Source organism: Pseudochaenichthys georgianus, chromosome 19 (genome assembly GCF_902827115.2).
Source record: "Pseudochaenichthys georgianus chromosome 19, fPseGeo1.2, whole genome shotgun sequence".
Lineage (NCBI taxonomy): Eukaryota > Metazoa > Chordata > Actinopteri > Perciformes > Channichthyidae > Pseudochaenichthys > Pseudochaenichthys georgianus.
Window position 1 is genome coordinate 8,781,079 of NC_047521.1, and position 22,431 is coordinate 8,803,509.

Here is a 22,431-nt window from a genome sequence, read left to right on the forward strand (position 1 = left end):
CATCTACATGCATGTTGTGTTTGTGGCCGTGGCACAACGTAAAACACAAAGGTGTAAATTGAACGGCCAAAAAATAGAAACAAATAAATACGATATACAGTATGTTAATTCTTATTTGATTAACTCCTGATATCCAGAAGTACTTTTATACTTCATATAATAGGATGAGCTGCTTGCATGTCAATTTTAAGAACATTTTTAGCCAGTGCATTTAAGAGACATTTTCCAAGGAAAATATGCAACAATGAAGCCAGCAAAAGTTTTAAAATATTTTCAATTTTTTTTTACCAACCGTGGGTTTGCTTGTGTACATTTAAAAAGAAACCGTTTGGTTGCATTTGAAATACATGCTTGATAATATTTTTCTTACTTAAATTATTTTATTGTAGATGTTTCATCAATATTCCCGTTCTCCAAAACATTTTCCTTATATGTTAACCATAACCATATTTATATATGATCTTTATTTCCAAAATGATATTTTAATTCAAGGAATTCTACTACAAGGATTGCCAATTTTTGTAGAATCCTTTATGGAGGCCACTGCAAAACTTAAACAAATAAGTGAATGAACTATCATACAGGGAAACTAGTACAGGGTATACGGTGGGGCAAAAAAGTATTTAGTCAATTGTGCAAGTTCTCCCACTTAATATGATGAGAGGCCTGTAATTTTCATCCTAGGTACACTTAAACTATGAGAGACAGAATGGGGGGGAAAGAATCCAGGAAATCACATTGTAGGATTTTTAATGAATGAATTGGTAAATTCCTCGGTAAAATAAGTATTTGGTCACCTACAAACAAACAAGATTTATGGCTCTCACAGACCTGTAACTTCTTTAAGAGCCTCCTCTGTCCTCCACTCGTGAACTGTATTAATGGCACCTGTTTGAACTCGTTATCAGTATAAAAGACACCTGTCCACAACCTCAAACAGTCACACTCCACTATGGCCAAGACCAAAGAGCTGTCAAAGGACACCAGAAACGAAATTGTAGACCTGCACCAGGCTGGGAAGACTGAATCTGCAATAGGTAAGCAGCTTGTTGTGAAGAAATCAACTGTGGGAGCAATTATTAGAAAATGGAAGACATACAAGACCACTGATAATCTCCCTCGATCTGGGGCTCCACGCAAGATCTCACCCCGTGGGGTCAAAATGATCACAAGAACGGTGAGCAAAAATCCCAAAATCACACGGGGGGACCTAGTCAATGACCTGCAGAGAGCTGGGACCAAAGTAACAAAGGCTACCATCAGTAACACACTACACCGCCCGGGACTCAAATCCTGCAGTGCCAGACGTGTCCCCCTGCTTAAGCCAGTACATGTCCAGGCCCGTCTGAAGTTTGCTAGAGAGCATTTAGATGATCCAGAAGAGGATTGGGAGAATGTCATATGGTCAGATGAAACCAAAATAGAACTTTTTGGTAAAAACTCAACTAGACGTGTTTGGAGGAGAAAGAATGCTGAGTTGCATCCAAAGAACACCATACCTACTGTGAAACATGGGGGTGGAAACATCATGCTTTGGGGCTGTTTTTCTGCAAAGGGACCAGGACGACTGATCCGTGTAAAGGAAAGAATGAATGGGGATGTATCCCCATTATATCGTGAGATTTGAGTGACAACCTCCTTCCATCAGCAAGGGCATTGAAGATGAAACGTGGCTGGGTCTTTCAGCATGACAATGATCCCAAACACACCGCCCGGGCAACGAAGGAGTGGCTTCGTAAGAAGCATTTCATGGTCCTGGAGTGGCCTAGCCAGTCTCCAGATCTCAACCCCATAGAAAATCTTTGGAGGGAGTTGAAAGTCCGTGTTGCCCAGCGACAGCCCCAAAACATCACTGCTCTAGAGGAGATCTGCATGGAGGAATGGGCCAAAATACCAGCAACAGTGTGTGAAAACCTTGTGAAGACTTACAGAAAACGTTTGACCTCTGTCATTGCCAACAAAGGGTATATAATGGCGCATTTCCACTGCAGGCCTCGCTCGGCCTCGCTCGGTTTGGTTAGGCCTTATTAGGCCCGGCTCACTTTAATGCTGCGCTTCCATTATAGTTTAGGAACTGGGGTAGTTACTATAGTAACGCAGTGTAGGCGGAGCCATGACGTCATCTTCAATGAGAGCCCCAGAAAAACAACACAGCCGTTAGCTCTTAGCACTCAGAGCTCACAGCTCTTCATATCTGTTCAGAAACTAGACAAAAGTTAAACAAGTACAAACCACAGACTGCCTGTGTCATGGCGAATAAAGTCGATGGTTTATTTATGTCTGTATAGGCCGTTGTTGTGAGTGTGGACGGTCGGAGCATATATAACGTTAGCTTAGCCAAGCTCCATTTAGAAAACACGCATTTTAAAAAGGGTTTTTCACCTGCCGTCTGTCTGCAGACTTGTCAAAGCATTAATTCATGGTTTTTACTAACCGGTATCAGTATGTTGTTACTTCGGCATCATTTTTAAACGTGTATTACAATTAAATCACGGTCAAATATGTTCATCTTGTTGTAGTTGTAGCCCCCTTGCCAGCGATTCTCTCTAGTCTAGCATACTCAGCCTGGTTGTTCCTGGCCCTAGAACCACAATTGTATGGGGCCAGAAAAACTGTGAATTAGGACCCATTAGGCGGTACTAGGCCAAGTGGAAACGCAACCAAAAACGGGCCCCGCACGGCTCGGCACGCTTAAAGCGAGCTACCCGCTGCAGTGGAAACGCGCCATAACAAAGTCTTGAGATGAACTTTTGTTATTGACCAAATACTTATTTTCCACCATAATTTGCTAATAAATTCTTTAAAAATCAGACCATGTGATTTTCTGGATTTTCTTCTCTCATTTTGTCTCTCATAGTTGAGGTATACCTAGGATGAAAATTACAGGCCTCTCATATTTTTAAGTGGGAGAACTTGCACAATTAGTGGCTGACTAAATACTTTTTTGCCCCACTGTATGCAGGAATCCTGAAGTCAAATGTAATACCTTTTTAAGACCTTTTTTAAGACCCTTTCCATACATTTTAAGACCTCATCGCCACGTTGAGTTCTAACCGGTTACATTGGCGACACACTTTACCTCACATTTACTATTTACATTACATTATTACATTACATTTAGCTGACGCTTTTATCCAAAGCGACTTACAATAAGTACATTCGACCAGGAAGACACAACCTTAAAGAAAACAGAATCATAAAGTACATCAGGTTTCATAGAGCCAAGTATTTCAAGTGCTTCTCAACTGGCTATAGATAAGCCAGTCCTTTATTAGTATATAAGTGCTCTGTTAGCAGTTCTTTGCTAGTAATTCTATCGCTTGAGGTGGAGTCGAAAGAGATGAGTTTTCAGTCTGCGCCGGAAGGTGTGTAAGCTTTCTGCCGTCCTGATGTCAATGGGGAGCTCATTCCACCATTTTGGAGCCAGGATAGCAAACCCACGTGTTTTTGCTGATGGGAACTTGGGTCCCCCTCGCAGCGAGGGTGCAGCGAGTCGTTTTGCTGATGCAGAGCGTAGAGCACACGCTGGGGTGTACAGTTTAACCATGTCCTGGATGTAGGAAGGGCCAGATCCATTCGCAGCATGGTATGCAAGTACCAGTGTCTTGAAGTGAATTCTAGCAGTTACCGGAAGCCAATGAAGGGAGCGGAGGAGCGGCGTGGTGTGGGAATATACAGTATAGATTGTAAGATAGCACAACTAAACAGCTTGTGATAACTCCTTATCATAATTCAGATAGAACAAAGCATAAGAGAATGAATTGTGTGACTAACCCAATGCAAGGTTTATTAGAAAAAGAAACCATTAGAAAGTATTTGATTTAGGCATTGTTCCCAAGAGATAAAACAAAAACCGATATATATGTTAACACTTTTCTCATTCTTAATATAGACTATATTTAGGGTCGATATGTGTTGACTTTACTTTAAAATAGCAGATCACTGTGACCGGATATAGTTCGGCTTAGTGAACGTGTGTCTCTTCCTTGTAGGAGCAGCATCGGCCGGACTCCACTCCTCCTCCGTGCAGAGAGTCTGCAGCGGTGTCTGTCAGCGACTTGCAGTCACGGGAGGAACGGATTGGCTATCGGGAGAGTCGGGACTTAAATGCTGCGGCTTTCTGGCTATTACTTAGCATGTGGGACCGGACAGCTTTGATCCCCATCGACAGTGGCGATTCTAGAGTCTGTGGGCCCCTCGAACCAGCTTTCATCACCATCAGTGGCGCCCCAACACACTCTTAATTTTCGCTAAATTGATTTATCAACTTTTAATACTTTTTAAGACCCCGCGGACACCCTGTAGTAAACTAAAGCTTATGTGCATACAAAAATGCTAGTCATGGTGTAAAAGTGTAACAGACTTGAGAGGTGAAGTCCTGCAGCTAAGGTGCGACTCGACCCGCTTCAACAAGCTCATCTTCATTATTCAACAATCAGAGAGCTTCTCCAATAACAGTAAATGTGCAAACGTGTGTTTTAAAAAAAGTATTTACTCAGACGGATGAATGAATCTACATATTAGTGACGAGTGAAAATCATAGGACCTAAAGTGGTATTTATATACTGTACCTTAAAGCATCTACCCTAGAGACAGAGCTGTTGTGTTGCGGCTGTATTTAGGGATAGGTTAGGATTTTCCAAGTCTGTTTTAAAACAATACTCATGATGCCACACCTATGTTGATTTATTGGTTGAAATAATAGTTCTTCCTCTCCATCCCGTCTGTAATGTGATTCTGTTCAACTGTAATGTTAAATGTCCCTAATAAAATCATATAAACATTGACATGTTTTTTACTACAGGCCAAATGACCACAAATATAGATTGAATAAGAATATATTCTTTAGATAAGCACATGTTGTAAAATGTGGAAGTGTCTGTATTTATCCTTTTGGACACGACATTGCTTTGGTGTGATTAGAAACGTTTGTATCACACACAAGTCGAAAAAAAACATCCTATACAACCACCACTGTTATCCAACAAACTAAGATTATAGGTGCTTTTCCCACAAAGGTTCATCAGAACTTAGTTCATGAGAACTCTTTAGTTCTCATGAACTAAGTACAGATCGCGTTCACACCGGAATAAGTCCCTGGGGAAGGATTAGGCAAATGAAGCCGCTGACGTCACTTCTTCTGCTTTGGGTTTACTGGCAGGCCGCAAACAACTTCTCAGCGTATACTGCCGCCCAAAGTCCCCGGCCGGAAGTCCCCGGAGTTGGGGACTGGCTTCTACTGAAGCCTTCCGAGTAAATCGCCAGAACGCCGACACCTCCTCATCTCCACCGCTCCCATGTTTTCTTTTGTGTTGCCATAAGTTAGTATCTCTGCGTTTCTGCGCTAGCCTAATGCTAATAATGCGAGGATAATAAAATGGCGGCTTCACAAAACTTTTTGGGAGTTTTACGGGACGTGGTTTGCAATCCGCCCAGCCAATGAGAAATAGGAACCTTTTTCTCCCACGAAAGTCCCTGACGGAAAAGGGGGTAAAAAGGTTCTGATGAACTAATTTTGCAATGCAACATAACCTCCTCAAACTGAACAGCAACAAAACAGAACTCCTCCTAATCGGCTCCAAATCCACCCTCAGCAAGGTCACTAACATAACGCTCACCATCGACGGCACCATTGTTTCCCCCTCCAATCAGGCACGCAACCTTGGCGTAATCTTTGACCCCACCCTCTCCCTCGAACCTCACATCCGCCAAACAGTCAAAACCTCATTTTTCCACCTCCGCAATATTGCAAAAATCCTACCCTCTCTCACCCGCCTCGCAGCCGAACGACTAATCCATGCCTTCATTTCCTCCCGCCTTGACTACAGAAACTCACTTCTTTATGGCATCAGCACTACATCCCTCAACAGACTCAAACGGGTTCAAAATGCAGCTGCACATCACCTCACGCATACCAAATCATGGCATCACATCACCCCAGTCCTCAAAGACCTCCACTGGCTTCCTGTCTCCCATCGCATTAACTACAAAGTTCTGGTCCTCACCTACAAAGCACTCCACCATCTGGCCCTCGCTTATCTCACAAACCTTCTCACTCCTTATCAACCCCCACGGTCCCTCAGATCCACCGCAGCCGGACTCCTATCCATTCCCACATCCACACTCTGCAGCTTTGGGGACAGAGGCTTCTCAGTGGCAGCTCCTAGGCTCTGGAATTCCCTCCCACCAAGATCTTCGTGACTCTGAGTCCCTCACAGTCTTTCAGTCCCGCCTCAAAACACATCTTTTCAACTCTGTCTACCCATAACACCCCCCCCCCCTCATTCAACTTCCTCTTGACTGCCTTTTTATTTATTTTACTATACTTACTTGTTTGCCTGTCCTTGTTTGTCTAGCCTCCCTCATACTGTAAAGCGTCTTTGAGTTGTGAAAAGCGCTATATAAATAAAATGCATTATTATTATTATTATTAATTTTAGTTCCGGATTTTTTTGGTGTGAACGCAACATTTCGGAACTATATCGGAACTAAAGTGGGAAAAGTACTGCGGTGTGAAAGCGCCTTATGAGACAGTCTGAAAATAAATCTGAACCCGTCCCTTGATTTGTGTGTTTCAAGAGCAGAGAAACTGTAAAACTGACCCAGTGTTGGACTGCCAAGTCCTCCGAAGGCACTAGAACCAAGGGCCCCAAGTGGGGTGAAGGGTGGGGATCGGCCATACGGATCTAAACAAAAACGCAAATACATGTCAGCAAAAAAGGGTAGATACAAACGTTTCTACGAAAGCAACAATCGGTATGGAGACTGGATATTTACGAGAGGTTAAAGTCAAAGTCAAAATCTGGAGTTGTGAATTTTAGTAACAGACATGTAATTTGTTGTAGAGTGGACCTCAGAGGTGTCTTTGGAAGCAGCTCTTACCCAAGTGTGCAGTTGGCGGGAGGAAAGAGGAGTGGGGCGTTGATGGAGAGATGAAGGGAGAGGAGGACGGATTGACTGCCCCTGGGGGAGAGAAGCATTAGTAAAACAAATGAAACGTCACCACATATTAAATCAAGTTAACAGAACTACTGCACACTTCATGCTGTGACTCAGCATAGCGGAGCAGTCAAACCTCTGGAATGTGAGGAAAAGACGAATCAAAAAGCAAATGAGGTTTTTAAGAAATTAGGCAAAATCATATGTGCAGATTCAAAATAGATTTTACATCGCACACACAGTTGCACAGACCGAACAAACAGTGTTGCAACTTGGCAGCTTTCCTGCTGGATTAAAGGACTTTTCAGACAATTTTTTTAGAATTATATTTCTAAAACTTTGATGGCGAAACATTTAGGAATTATTCAGACCATCAGGAAATAAGTGAGAAATAAATAATATTGTGGTTCAACACATTTGTGACCTGATCCATCGAAATCAGTCGCATTGACCCAAAGACACATTTTGAGTTGTATACACTGTTGGAAAGAGGATATTCCTAGCTTTCTAATGATATCAGGATTGTTGTTGTACTCCAAATATTAAGCGAAATGTGTCACATTCAAATCAAATTTTATTTCTATAGCACATTTAAAAACGATTTTCGGTCGAGCCAAAGTGCTGCACATGCAGATAATAAATAACACATTACTACCGATGTAAACAGAAGACAATAAATTACAACAGCAAATATAAAAATCAAACACAGGGAAGTGTCATGAGTCGTGCTCTGCTATGATTAGAAGGCCAGGGTGAAGAAGTGAGTTTTTAGTTTTGATTTAAAAACCCCTAGGGTCTGGGCCGACCTCACATGGAGGGGCAGAGTGTTCCAGAGCCTAGGGCCAGCCGCCGTGAAGGCTCGGTACCCTCTGGTTTTTAGCCTGGTTTTAGGCACTACCAGTAGCAGCTGGTCAGCAGACCTTAAGGCTCTGGCTGGGGTGTAGCGCTAGAGGAGTTCAGCTATATATTGTAGGCCGGAACCAGCCCATTTAGTGCTTTAAAAACAAATAAAAGGATTTTAAAATCAACTCGGAACCGAATTGGAAGCCAGTGCAATGAGGCCAGAAGCTTTTTGTGGCCAGTGAGGAGACGTGCCGCTGCGTTCTGCACTAGCTGCAGGCGTTTAATTGAGGCCTGATCCATACCCACGTATAGAGCGTTGCAATAATAGAGTCTCGAGGTCACAAAGGCGTTGATAACTCTCTCCAGGTCTTTGGAAGATAAAAAAGACTTGGTTTTGGCCAATACTCTTAATTTTAAAAAAAGCAGGATTTCACTACGCTGCTGACCTGCTTGTCGAATTTAAAAGTGTTAGTAAAAGTCACTCCAAGATTCATGACCGAGGGAAGGATGTTTGTTTTAAGAGGACCCAGAATGTCAACAGAAGAGGCTGGAGGTTGGGGTCCAAAAAAGATGACCTCAGTCTTGCTCTCGTTGAGGTTAAAGGAATGGTATGCTCATGACACTCATTTTTAAATAATTATCATCCGATAAAACAGACCAGTCTCTGGAGTCGTCTTTTTTTTTTTTTTTTTAATCCGATGACATTATCAGTGATTTTAAAATGATTATATACCGAAATAACATCAACACTGTGGGCGCCGCCATTTTCCAGACGTGACGTAAACCATGCGTTTGGTTTTCGAAGACACGTTGATCTCCATGTTATTTACTGTAGTTTCTCTCTTCAAATATGCCTCACTGTATCGCGAAATATTGCCACAATTCTGATAGGAACAATCCACGGAATGCTCGGTTCCATCTGTTGCCAAAAGGTAAGCATAAGAAGTACATTCGGAGGCAGTGGCTAGCGAAATGTGGCCGGCCCGAACCGAAAGATTCACAGGCTCATGTATGCAGCGAACATTTCAAATTTCCGGACGACTACTCTGAGAGTATGATCAAACATAACATGGGATTTATGGAACAACCATTACTTAATGGAGATGCAGTACCATCGGTCTTTCTGGTGTCATCACCGACCAGGACACCAGTTCGGCCAGTTGAGAAATCGCCCTCTGCAAGTGTGAAGCGACGGAGGAGCAGAAGTAGTGCTCGGAGTAAGAATAAGGTATGTTATAGCGCATTTCCATTGCAGCGGCTAGCCCCGTTTTAACGTCCTTTAGTGTCCAGGCCAGGACAGTTTTTGGTGGCCTTTCCATATAGCGTAGTACCGGCTAGTGTGTATTTCCCCCCCAGTTTTTTCCGGCCCCATAAAAACGTGATTCTATGGCCAGGGACAACGAAGCTGAGTATGCTAAACTAGAGAGGGAATCGCTAGCAAGGCTGGTACTACATGCATGCATATAGTATCTTATATCATCTTCCTATTATACACACATGCATTTCCAAACATTTGGACTACCTATGTTGCAAATGTATTATCTTTTCAATTTACACACGGCATCTATTGCACGTCTGTCCGTCCTGGGAGAGGGATCCCTCCTCTGTTGCTCTCCCTGAGTTTCTCCCATATTCCCTTTAAACTGTGGGTTTTCTTCGGAAGTTTTTCCTTGTACGATGTGAGGGTCTAAGGACAGAGGGTGTCGTATTGTCATACTGATATGTATGGCTGAATTCCCCCATCCAATCTCTTCACATTGGTCAAAACTTCTTCCTCTGCTGACGAGTCCGAACTCAAATACTCCGCCATGTTTCCGTGTGTTGACAAAGTGAACGCATGGATGACGTCACGACCATCACGTGACTACTGAAAATGGCAAGAATGGCGGCGGCCAGACGGAATATACAGGTTTTGATAAAAAAGAGCTATAAAATCATTATTTACCGGGGAATATCGCTGATTTCTTCAGGGTATGGTTTAAACATGTTTCACTAAATACTGAAGTTTTGATTAATTATCTAATGAGTGGACCATTCCTTTAAGAACATTTCTGCTCAGCCAGGACTTCATTTCTGTCAGGCAATCCATCAACTGCTGTAGTGAGTGTTTGTCATTTCCTTTGAGGCAGATAAATCAGCGTAGCAGTGGAAGGGAATGTTACGTTTTCTGAGGATTGAACCTAGGGGCAGTATATACAATAAAAAGAGGATGGGGCCCAGGATAGAGCCTTGGGGAACCCCACAAGTAAGCGGGGCCTTTGCAGAGGAGAAGGCACCTAGCTGCACTGAAAAACTGCGGTCTGTCAGGTAGGACCTGAACCATGCAAGGGCAGAGCCTGTGATGCCAGCGGACTGTTCAAGCCGTGACAACAGGATGCTATGGTCCACTGTGTCGAAGGCAGCGGTTAGGTCTAATAGCACCAGGACAGCTGGGCTACCTGAGTCGGCGGCTAGGAGCAGATCGTTAAAAACTCTTAAAAGGGCTGTTTCAGTGCTGTGCATTGGTTTGAAACCAGACTGAAACTTTTCATGGATTCCATGTGAGATTTAAAAAGACTGCAGCTGGGCGTAGACTACTCGCTCCAGGGCTTTGGATAAAAAAGGTAGCTGGGAGATGGGCCTAAAATTTGCGGGAATTGAGGGGTCGAGATTTTTTATTTTACTTTTTAGCAGTGGCTTGACCACAGCATGTTTGAAGGCAGCTGGGACGCAACCTGAGCTAAGAGAGGTGTTTATGACTAATAAAATACTTGCTCCAACTGAATCAAAAACATCTCTGAGAAGGCGAGAGGGAATGCTGTCTGAGGTGCAGTTTGTCGGCCGCAGGTGCTTGACAACATCCGAGAGAGAAGTGAGGGATACAGGCTCAAAGTGGTCGAGGACAGCAGGGCACAGAAAAGGAGCAGAATCTGGGGTAGCACTAGTGTGGGCTAGCCTAAGAGCAGATACTTTTTCAATAAAAAAAATGTAAGAAACCTATCACAGAGAGTAGTCGATGGCACAACCAAAGAAGCATCACAGGGATTTATGATCGAGTTGAGGACATTAAAAAGAACCTGAGGTTTCTGGCTGTTTTTAGAGATTAACAGAGAAATGTGCTCTGTTTTGGCTGCCGTCTGGTAGTCGGAAAGACAAGCACGAAGGATTTCTAGGGAGACATGGAGTTTATCCTTTTTCCATTTTCTCTCTGCACGCCTGCAAGCGCGTCTGAGAGCACGAGTACAGTCATTGAGCCACGGCTCTGAGAGAACTTTGGTGCGTCTAAGCCTAAAAGGAGCAACAGAGTCCAGTATCAGGGTACATGTCGAGTCAAACATGGAGATAAGCTCATCAGCACTAAAAGCACAGTTCACCTCTAATTTACAGATCGGAGAAACATTAAAAACATCAGAAAACTGTGAGGCAGTCAAGGGGTTAATCGAACGCAGACGACGTGCAGGGGCTTGCGACTCGACCCCTGCGGAAGGGATCGAGGTTGTAAACAGAACCTTACATTATATAATGACTGTCACCGAGTCGTCATCATTTTGAGAAAAAGGCCTTCAAAGTTTTCTCTTCTCTGGAGTCCATCGATCTGATTGATTATTAGTGGAGCAAATGATCAAAATACTACGGAGGGAAGATATTTTCGTTTGGAGGGGAAGCTCGCGAGTGTGTGTGTATACGTGTGTGTGTGTGTGTGTGTGTGTGTGTGTGTGTGTGTGTGTGTGTGTGTGTGTGTGTGTGTGTTTGTGTAATTTTGCGTTTGTGTGTATTGTGTTTGTTTCCCGGGGAAAACACTCACGAGAAACACCGGCTGTTGTTATGCCTGCTGTGACGTTAAGTTACTCCGTTCTCCGCTTGTAATTATGCCGTTACAAGCTTCAAAGTTGTATTTATCGTCTGAATTTGCCGAAACAAGTTTAATATTCTGAAAGGCAAGACTTTGTTTAATTAAAATCAGATGAAAACAAACTAACGGACCCTGCCGTGTTGATGTATGATTACTATACTCTTAGATTAATAATTTCAGCCGGAGGGGCGACGCTGCGGAAGAGCAGATTGCGAGTGTCTTCATCCCTTTACAAGCTTAAAAAATGTATTTATCGTGTGATTTTGGAAATAAAAGTGTCATATTCTGAAAGCCAAGACTTTGTTTGTTTAAAATCAAACAAAACACCCGAACCCCGAAAAAAGAGTTTTTTTACGTAAATCCACGTTTATTTTGAAATGAGCCGTTGCGACTTCCGACTGATTTCGATAGAGCGGGTCACATATGTGTCTCTGTCTCTCCTTTGTCAGTAGGTGTGGGCCAGGCAGGAGGATGCTACAGAAGTAAGGTTAATAATGAAACAGTATCTATTTAGAAGAATCTGAACATGTGTTTATTATTAGTTTTGTATAAAAATAGATGAATAAATATATAGTTTTAGACAGACAATAAATAGAATACCTATTATAGAGAGTAGACTCTCTAAAATTAGCCGTAGACACAGTACAGAATAATATTTATTCTGAATATTCCTATGCGTTATTACTAGAGATGTTAAGATTCACCGATTCGCATCGGTGCACCGGCATAAACGTTCAAGATGCGAGTGCACCGGTTGAAAGAGTGCACATCGGCTACAGTTTGGGTTGAACTCGCGATGCATCGATTGCGTAGCGTCTTTGCATCGGTAAAAAACCGATTCATTCATATAAAATCCCCTCATCTTGTCAACGCTCAGCAGAGACGATCTTTGATATTTGCTTCGCCACTACGGATGCCGAGAGTCTCAGTTATCAACACACACGGAAGTTGAGGAGAAAGAGAAACACAGCGCACCGAAAAATACCTACAAATCAAACGTTTGGCAACATTTCGGATTGTTCAAGAAAGACGGTGTAATAATCCTTTATGCTATATAGCTGACCGCAGGTCATGACCTAACTATCAACATCGGCCCCTCTGTTGTTTCCCCGACTCAGACTGCAAGGAATCTGGGTGTTATCCTAGATAACAACCTGTCGTTTACTGCAAACATCGCTGCTACAACCCGCTGCTGCAGATACACGCTTTTCAACATCAGGAAGATACGCCCACAGCTGACCCAGAAATCGACGCAGGTTCTGGTCCAGGCTCTCGTCACCTCACGCCTAGACTACTGCAACTCCCTCCTGGCTGGTCTACCTGCATGTGCCATCCGACCTCTGCAGCTCATCCAGAATGCAGCGGCTCGTCTGGTCTTCAACCTTCCAAAATTTTCCCACACCACGCCGCTCCTCCGCTCCCTCCACTGGCTTCCGGTAACTGCTAGAATCCACTTCAAGACACTGGTACTTGCGTACCATGCTGCGAATGGATCTGGCCCTTCCTACATCCAGGACATGGTTAAACCGTACACCCCAGCACGTGCACTACGCTCTGCATCAACCAAACGACTCGCTGCACCCTCGCTGCGAGGGGGACCCAAGTTCCCATCAGCAAAAACACGTGGGTTTGCTATCCTGGCTCCAAAATGGTGGAATGAGCTCCCCATTGAAATCAGGACCGCAGAAAGCTTACACACCTTCCGGCGCAGACTGAAAACTCATCTCTTTCGACTCCACTTCGAGCGATAGAATGACTAACAAAGAACTGCTAACAGAGCACTTATATACTAATAAAGGACTGGCTTAGCCAGTTGAGCAGCACTTGAAACGATTGGCTCTTTGAAACCTGATGTACTTTATGATTCTGTTTTCTTTAAGGTTGTGTCTTCCTGGTCGAATGTACTTATTGTAAGTCGCTTTGGATAAAAGCGTCAGCTAAATGCAATGTAATGTAATGGAGAGTAATAAGGTATCCGTAGACCTTTGTATGAGGTATCTTTATTACTTAACAGGTCTACAGCCATGATACATAGATCCGTCCTAGATGCGGGCTTGCATACACACAGTATCACTCCGCAGCCCATCAGTAACGTCCTGATGGTATATGTGCGCAGCACTATATACTACAGACGGTCAACTTGAAAAATCGCTCGCAAATTGTTAAAGATGCCGAGCCGCTTTAAAGTACGAGGAACTTAGCGACGCTCATAAAGAGGCGACATGGGGTCTGCGGCTGAAAAGAGAAACCTGAAAGTTAGACTGAGTTAAATCACTCAGTGAGATGTTCTGTCAGAGAGAGTGGTGTTTAGTTTACAGCAGCCTGTGACGGCCAATAATAATTTAAATGTCTTCCTTACTGTAAGCAGTTATGAAATACCTGTTTGTGAAAGGTTATTTGTGTTCTTTATTGTTCATATAGAACCCACTGCTTTCTGCTCACTGGTGAGTTAGCCGAATGAGTGTTAAGCACATCAGGCTGGCAGCTGTATGGGCATTGCACCATGGTAGCTGTTATTTGCACATTGTTAATCATGAGCAATGCATCCGTACATTGTTTAACTGTGAGGTGTTATAACATGGTACTCTGGAGAGCTTTTAAAGGTAAAAAAATAAACGGCATGATGGGATGTGCAGTACCAAATATGTAAAGCACTTTTTTGTTAATGTATGATTTGCTGCATATAAGGAATAAAACAAAAATCCTCTGTCGTACCATGTTGAAGTATCATTATTATTTGCATAGTGTTGAATCGCATAATGTTGAATCAAATCGTATCGAACTGTATCGCAACAGGGGTGAATCGTATCGTATCGCATCGCCTGGTGTTTCAAATGTATCGTTAATGTATCGTATCGTGGCAACGTATCGAGATGCGCATCGCATCGGCCTCAGTGATGGAGATGCACATCCCTAGTTATTACTGTTTACATATCATTCTCATACTTAATGTACACACACACACTTGACTTTTTCATTAAAGCCAATGTTTGTGTATGCTGTTAATTGTAGTTCTAGAAAGACAATTTTTGATCAGGAGGTCAGACTTTGAATACATCGGCATCTGTGGGGAAGAATTGCAAACACTGCATCTCTTGTGCAGAAGGGAAATACCAAAAAACAACACCAAGGAAAAATAAATCACAGCACAGAACTCAACTAAAAGTTTCACATCAAAAATACATTCTCATTCTGTCAGCTGTCCTTATGAAACAGAAATGTTTAGACATGCACCTGCTGCTGAGAACAGACTGGGAGATCTGGTCAGATCATGAGTGGGAGGCATGGCTCCTCCCATCGGCCCCAGGGAGCCCATTCCCCCAGCTCCAGGAAGACGGGTCAGCAGGTCACTACGGAAGTCCAACTTGTGAGGATCAACGTGCATCAGCTGAAAGACATGAAAGGAATGGTTAACCAGGCATATAAAAAAGGACTCACTTGATATTATCCTGTCTACTGAGTGAATATCACTGGGACTGAATTGAATAGGATTAACAATCTGGGAAATTACAACACAGGATTTTAATAAGAAACACATACCTTCACCTTTTTCTGATGGCTTAGAATCATCCAGGCCACATATACATGCATAGCACACCACTTTCCTGGTTTCTGCACAGCAAAAAGATGCAAATAACAGGGGTTTACCGTTTTATTCCACACATGTATATCTCTAAAAGCACAGAGTGAGATGGTCTTCCTGTTGTTCAGATATCTCATCCATCCGCTACAAAAGGTTGGTGTTTTCCAGCTGGAGATAAAGTTACCCTCTAGAGATTGGTATACATTTGGGAATAGTACAAACAAGTGAGTGAAAAATGCAAAAGCAAGAAAAAAATGATCACAGGGGAAAGAGCTATCACATACATTATTCATAGGGTTATGTCTGGCGTCTGAAACATCTAACTAGGTGTGTGAGGGCAGAGAACAGACCAGCAGCAGCAGTCAGTGTTACAAGTGAGATTAGGGCAAGGAGTGCGTGAAGCAGTGAGAAAGTAAAACAGGCTGAAGGTTTTAAGAGCCAAGGGATTAAAGAAACATCAGTTTTTGCTTACATTATTACTCATTTTCAACGGTGTCCCAAATGGATCAGTTAGCTAAAAGAAAACCGAAGTGTGACACCCCAGGTGAATAGGGTACTTTTTTTAACTTAAAGATATCAGATAGAAATGTCTCCATTTAATTACTTACAATAAGGCAATTGTTTTTTGTATTACAAGTTTTCTGAAATAGCATGTTTAAAGATGCAAATGATCAATTATTTCATTAAATATGCGCATATTTTAACACATTTCAGGAACCGAAATCTGAACTTTGGATAAAGCCAGGTTCAAAATGGTTGTTTCATTTTGTAGTCATTAGTATCTAAGGCTTTTACAGAAGGAATTTTGGATATCTCTTTTTATCACTCCATAAATCAGAAAATACTGTCAACAGCCCTATAATATCAATTTTCACCATGTTTTTAGGTAGGAAAAGGAAATGACCATATTTGGATCAGATGAGATTGTGCAGGAGAAACTGAGCTTTCCAACAATATCTCTGATGACATGGTGCAAACAGCGGTCGCGGTACTTTACGCAAATAGACAAACTATAGTAAAATAAACACTTAAATGTGTATTTTGTACATTTTCCTTCCAAATGCCTGAAAGAAAACATGTTATGGAATCAAAATAGCACAAAGTCTCAAAATTGACCAGTGCATGAAAACCGATGTTTTTGCCTGCCGTGTCTCGCCTTAATGCACATTTACTCACTCTTTATCCGGAGTCATTTGCACGGCTCTGACTAAGCCTGTGTTGCAGCATATCTGAGCCTAAACTTTGGTCTATACAGTCCTTTGAAAACAAAAGGAAGCAACTCTAGAGTGAGGATGCAAACTTCAGGTTCACAGCAAGCATGTTGTCCTTACCCTGGGGTCTTTGGGCTGCAGGTGGTGAGGCACAACTCCGAGTCGTGCAGATAAATCTGGACCCGCTCCCTGAGGAACAAGAGGCTGTCAAAAACATAGCACAACACATGAGCCCTGACCTACGTCTACAATTTATCTTTTCTTTATCCGTGTCAATTTTCTCTCATACTTTAACTGAAGCTTGAAGGGCCAAGAGCGGACTAGAACATCACAGGAATCAGCTTTTTGAGGTAAGTAATAATATGAGATCACCAGGGTAGAGTCAAAGGATGAATAGCGTTAGAATTTATTGATGGTTTTGTTCTTTATCGGTACTCTTATCGGTTCTAAGCAAATCATTTCTCTATACAAATATTTATAGGGGCCTTATTGTGTTTAGGAAAGAAACTCCCTCTGGTTTGTCATTTGAGCCTTTGCAGACCATTTACATGCATACAAATCTATATAACACTACAGGAAATGGAAAACCGCAAAAAGAATAGAAAAAGCGCCCCTTCAAATTAGAATAAGATTAGAAGGTATTTAAACAAAACTACATGTTTCTATAGCAGCAACAGTAATGTTTACAGTAGAAAATTAATTATTTCAACAATATATTAATGGAAAAAATCTAAAATGTCAAAGAAAATACGAATTATGAACAAAGACATGAGTCAGCATCAGTCATTTCTCCTCCCTCTGCGGATATGAATCACTGCCTGCAGGTACCGCTGGTACAGGGAGGAGGGGCTGCTAGGTTTCAGCCAGCCGAACGGTTTACAAGAATGTGCAACCTTTAAAGATTTGCCGTAAACTAAGCTGAACAGACGGCTTGTTTTAGCTCGTTTTTAACCATTCGTAATGTGTCGAGATGGCAGGTTGTGCTTGTGTAAAACATAACCCAGTGAATTGGAATATGGATTTTCCACATGTTTATGCTCGTTGAACAGGTGTATTGTTAAAGTATTGGCTTTTAACTCAAAGATCTTATTGGAGTGACAAAGTGAACATATAAGAGGCTACCACAAAACGTGATAATAAATTCACCCAAAAATGTAAAGAAAAATGTAAAAGAGGATTTATTAGTTTAGGCCAAAGCCCTTATTTTTTAAACCCGATTGGGTACACCATTTGGAGCCTTGTGGGACCCCTGCTGTTTGAGGACCAATCCTTTTTCTGGAGTTGTTAAAACAATAATTCATAATTGCATCAGCTAATGTGAGGTTTCCCCTGACCTCTAGTTGCTGCCCAGGAATAAGTGATGCGAAGATACAGAGAGAGTTTTTATATACCTTTGGCTGAAATGCTCCTTGCAGAGAGCTGAACGGCCCAGTGGGAGGAATCACAGGCTGGATACTGGGCACTGAGGGCGGTGGGTATTGTGGGAAGAACTGCCATGACACAGACACACATAGTTTAGTGATGATTGAACACATTTGTACACTTTAAATGTTTACATTTTTCTTCAAATGTTTAAGCCTCGTTGTTCTATGATTTTCAACACTAATCTGTCATTTATCACCATCATTGGTAAGATTTGACAAAGTACTCACGGGGTGTCGATAGAGCCCGTCCATTTTGCCTGCAAACTTATCAAACTGAAAGACAAAAGGCAGTGCGTGGGTTAAAAACTGAACACATTCCAGCCACGCAGGAATTTCAAGTACGAAGCAACAACAGAGGGCATCTCACCAGAGGCGGCGCGGTGGCTGTGGGTTGCAGGAAGGGTGTGAAGTGTTGGTGTGTGTGCGTGTGTTGGTGCTGGTGGTTGTGCTGATGGAACTGGAAGGCCAGAGGCGGGATGCTCGTCTGGTTCGCTGACGACCGGCCTGATGAACCTGGACCGGAGTTGGATGCCGACGGACCACCAGGAGTGGAGCGGCCAGCAGCTGCTCCGTTGTTTTCAGCCCCCGGGACACTGCGTCTCCCTTCGCGCTCTTGTGAATTCAAGAAGTGGGAGTTTAGGTTTTGACGAAGTAATTCTTGGTCTACATTGGGAGTAAAGAAAATATATAATGTGATCACTTGGCAACAAAACACCATAAATTGGCTTTTAAATGTTGGAATAAGCATATATCTTCGTAACCTTTCTAGCAGGTATCTGAATAATACTAAACTTTTAGAACTCACTCGACTCCATTTTTACGTGTTTTAATTTATTTTACGGCTGTCTATATTAAAACTGGCCTTGCAATAAATTATATATTTAGTCAATTCCAAGTAAAACATTGATTTGTATTAATTCTGGGTTTCTGTTTGTCTTCCTAATACCTGTACTTGAAATACTTGTTTGACTTGTTCAACTGTTTGTTTCACTCTGAAAACCCAGATTAAAAGAGTTTTAGAAATAGAGAAGAAATGCCAATGTTATTACATTATTTTGCGTGCTTTGCAAATTTAACAAAACAACAATACCATATTTGGGAATTTCAAAGCTGCTTCCTATTCAGTAACCAGATACAGTACAAAATGCAAGTTCTGACATGATCAGATCTCAGTTCATCAATATGCAACTTCCTCAACCCCCCCAGACAACGACCAGAGGAAGTCAGGGTTTGGTTTCTTTTAGTCACATATTAGTCATTCAGTTCCCATGAGAATCTGCAACGGACTGTGAAAGTAGTACAAATAAGCATTCCTTTTGACTGTACCTGCTACTGTTGAGTTGCCAGAACCTTGTAACAGAGGTGGAGGGGGAGGAAGACCAGGTGAGGATGTGAACAAGGCCCCAGAGCCGGCTCGGGATGGGGGTCTGATGGGCCCTGGGGGTCCTGAGCCCCTGATGTAGGGCAGCGACACACTGGTGGAGGGAGTCGGAGGGCGCATGGAGGATGAGGAAGAAGCAACAGATGCAGATATGGGAGGTTTGACGGTGCCGTTGCCCCTGAGAAGAAAGAAAGCACAAATATTACATCACAAATTAAAGAAATACCCCAACAGGCATTAAAAAAAAAGAGGTTTGGAGCGTACAATTAAAAGCACTTTCATGACACCTTTTCACAATTCGCATACCTGTATATGGAGTGAGACCGTCCAGGCAAAGTGAGGAAGGGTTTGGGTTTGGAGAGGGGCGGGCTGCCGTTGTGCCGGCTGCCGTTTCCGTTGAACGGGCTGGAGCGGGGGGCCGTGCCGGGGGCTGTGATGGGGGAAGGCAGGCGAGAGAAGAGGGCAGAAGAGGTAGAAGAAGCAGGCTCTAGGAAGTGTTGCTCCAGGTTTTTCTCCTGACTTCGCTCTAGGCCAGATACTCTCGGGGTCACCATCAACCGTGAGATGCCACCAATACGGGCCGGGAGGGGCGGGCAGATTTTGCCCATGGATGTGGCCATGTTTGAGGGGGCAGGCTCCACAACTGAAAAGAGAACATCAGTCAGCATTTTACCTTTCCTGTATGCTAAAGCATAGAGTGACACACCAAAGGGTGAGAAATGCTAATTATACAGAGAGGGACCACAAACCCACCATTAGAAGAAGTGCTTAAGAAGTCTTCAAAGGTTCACATTTTAGCTCTTAATACATTTTCAAACAAAGAAAATAAAAAGAGACTAAACCCAAGTCCCAAAAGGAAGGTCAGTGCTCGTTTGAAATAAACCCAAAAAATAAGTCAAAGCAAAATTGGATAATTTAAACCAGTGACAGAAAATCCCAAGTCATTGTTGACATAACCCACACCAAGGACTAGGGCTGCAACAAACGACTAATTTGATTATCGATTAATCGGACTATTATGCCTTGCACAATTTCTCTAACGCTCTTATTTAGCCATCAACTTTTAGATTTAGCTTGAGGTTGTTTAGGCATGTGGAAACTAACAATGAAGACAATGATGAATACTTGATTCAAAAATACATATATTGTTCAATTAACTAAACAAATTGTGAACAGAGTTCACTTTTTATTTAAATTAAATAAATAATATTTCATCAAAAGAAACAACAATGTTTTAACAAATCGTATTAAATAATGTGATGACAGAATTGTAAACAGAATAGCTGAAACTTTAACAAAATAAATAACTCAGTTACCTCTAATCATCAACCAATGTTTGTATCATTTTGTTATCTCCGTGTGTTGCTGACGTGGAAAAGTTACTCGTGGACGGGGCTACAGAGCTACTAAAGACAGTCGAACCCGGTGCATTCCTCCGTCTGAATGTGGAGCACTTTTGCTAAATGTTTAGACAAATTGCTCGTGTTACCGCCCTTACATGCTAAACTCTTATTGCACTATTGGCAAAGAGCATTGTCCACATCGAGACGGGTAACATTTAACCACACCTTGGAGCGCTTCTCTCCGCCATCCCCGCCGTGTGTTGCTGCATGTAGCAGCCGCATGTGTGTAAACTGCCCCGCCCCCTCGCACACAGACGGGAGAGAGATCTCGTCTGGATTGGAAAGATCGAAAATACACCATAGACGCATATTTTTGTCTTTTTGCATATTAGAAATGAGTTGGCGACACTAAGACTGCGATATAATGTTTATGTAGCAATAATACATGACATCTTTTTTAAATGTCTCCAGTACCGATAAAAAGACCAATAACGTTGGACCTTAACGGCGTGTAAAACACACGTGATGACGTCACCAACGAATCGACGACTGAATTAGTTGGCAACTAATTTGGCCATCGATTTTAATCGATTAGTTGTTGCACCCCTACCAAGGACTGACAAACAATATGGGGTCTACAGAAATAAAAAACAAGTTTCAAAGGAGCGGAGGAGGAGTGTTGAAAAGCAAAACATTTGCAGATGATAAGGCGTCAAGGTGAAAAGCAAGAGCACCGGTCACCTGGAAATATTTTGGAATAAGCGGACCAAACATTTGTTCAACCGTAAAAATAAAATGGGCGCTCTACAGATATTGAGCGTCATGGAAGAATATCTTCTTTTATAATAAAATATTGGGTGTAAATGGTAATATTGGTGTTGTAACAGGTCATTTCAAGATAATTATACAATAATGAAAACAACAACAGTTACTTTAATAATTTTTAAGACACTCACTGACTAACATTAGTTCATAGTTTCAACCACGTGAATTTCTCGTACCTTTCCTCGTACTGACTGTGAAGACTGGGTCCATGTCGTTTTCGGAGGCCTTGATTGGGGAAAGAAACAAAGATTTCATGTTAGACTGTATATATAAAGGTCCCAACCCGGGGACATTGTTTATTTTGTTGTTTTGTATTGTCTGATGTTTTTTAAGTAATGACAACAAGGAGTGTTGTAAACACTTTCGTTACCCAAATAAGACTAGCAGCACACACCTTATCTCCTGTATCACTCTCAGTGTCGCACTGAAACAAGACAGAAACATTTGATTTAATCCATTAGAATACTTAAGGCAGTTTGCAAAAAGAAATGTCACAACCATTCTAGAAAGTGAACTTACAATGTAGCCGGTCTCCAAAGGGTGTCCCTATAAAAACAGGATATACAATATTTAATATAACGTTTTAAATAATGCTTACTGGAAATGTATATTTAAAAACTATAAAAAAGTCTTCAATAAGACTCTCTCCTGCTTGTAAGAAATAACACTGAAATAAATAACAAATGATGGGTGATGTGAACCAGTTGTACTGCCTTGTTTTCAATGGTAGGATAAATACAGGTCAGCAGCACAACAAAACATTTTGAAACATTTGCAAATAAACAAATGCTTCATGTCATTACTTTTGAATATGAGAATAGCAGCTATAGGTTCAGTAATACTTGCCGTTGTTGTTACTATCATTTTGATAAACAAGTTATAACACTTAAAGGAATACTTCACTGACAAAACTGTCTAATGTATAACCAATTACTTAACTGGTGTTACTGATATTGGTTAAGAAAATGTTTTGAGTTTTTCTTGCATGACTTCTTTGTTTACAAAAGGTTAAAAAACACAAAGTACGCATGTTGCCTAAAGTGTCAAATG

At 42.1% G+C, this 22,431-nt stretch overlaps 1 protein-coding gene across 5 annotated transcripts in view; it reads right to left on the reverse strand.

Moving 5' to 3' along the window:
* The window catches only part of fbrs (fibrosin), a 33,596-nt gene that overhangs the window by 5,566 nt on the left and 5,599 nt on the right, over nt 1-22,431 (reverse strand). For 3 of the 5 annotated variants that reach the window (XM_034106717.1, XM_034106715.1, XM_034106713.1), the window contains 13 exons: nt 21,901-21,927; nt 21,776-21,805; nt 21,558-21,606; nt 19,520-19,856; nt 19,159-19,391; nt 18,200-18,495; nt 18,061-18,105; nt 17,800-17,898; nt 16,529-16,597; nt 15,155-15,226; nt 14,849-15,002; nt 6,883-6,963; nt 6,603-6,686 (listed from right to left, as the gene is read on the reverse strand). In XM_034106717.1, coding sequence (XP_033962608.1) covers nt 6,603-6,686; nt 6,883-6,963; nt 14,849-15,002; nt 15,155-15,226; nt 16,529-16,597; nt 17,800-17,898; nt 18,061-18,105; nt 18,200-18,495; nt 19,159-19,391; nt 19,520-19,856; nt 21,558-21,606; nt 21,776-21,805; nt 21,901-21,927 — 1,576 coding nt within the window. The remainder of the gene's footprint in view (nt 1-6,602; nt 6,687-6,882; nt 6,964-14,848; nt 15,003-15,154; nt 15,227-16,528; nt 16,598-17,799; nt 17,899-18,060; nt 18,106-18,199; nt 18,496-19,158; nt 19,392-19,519; nt 19,857-21,557; nt 21,607-21,775; nt 21,806-21,900; nt 21,928-22,431) is intronic. The other 2 variants (XM_034106716.1, XM_034106714.1) reach the window with 2 other exon arrangements.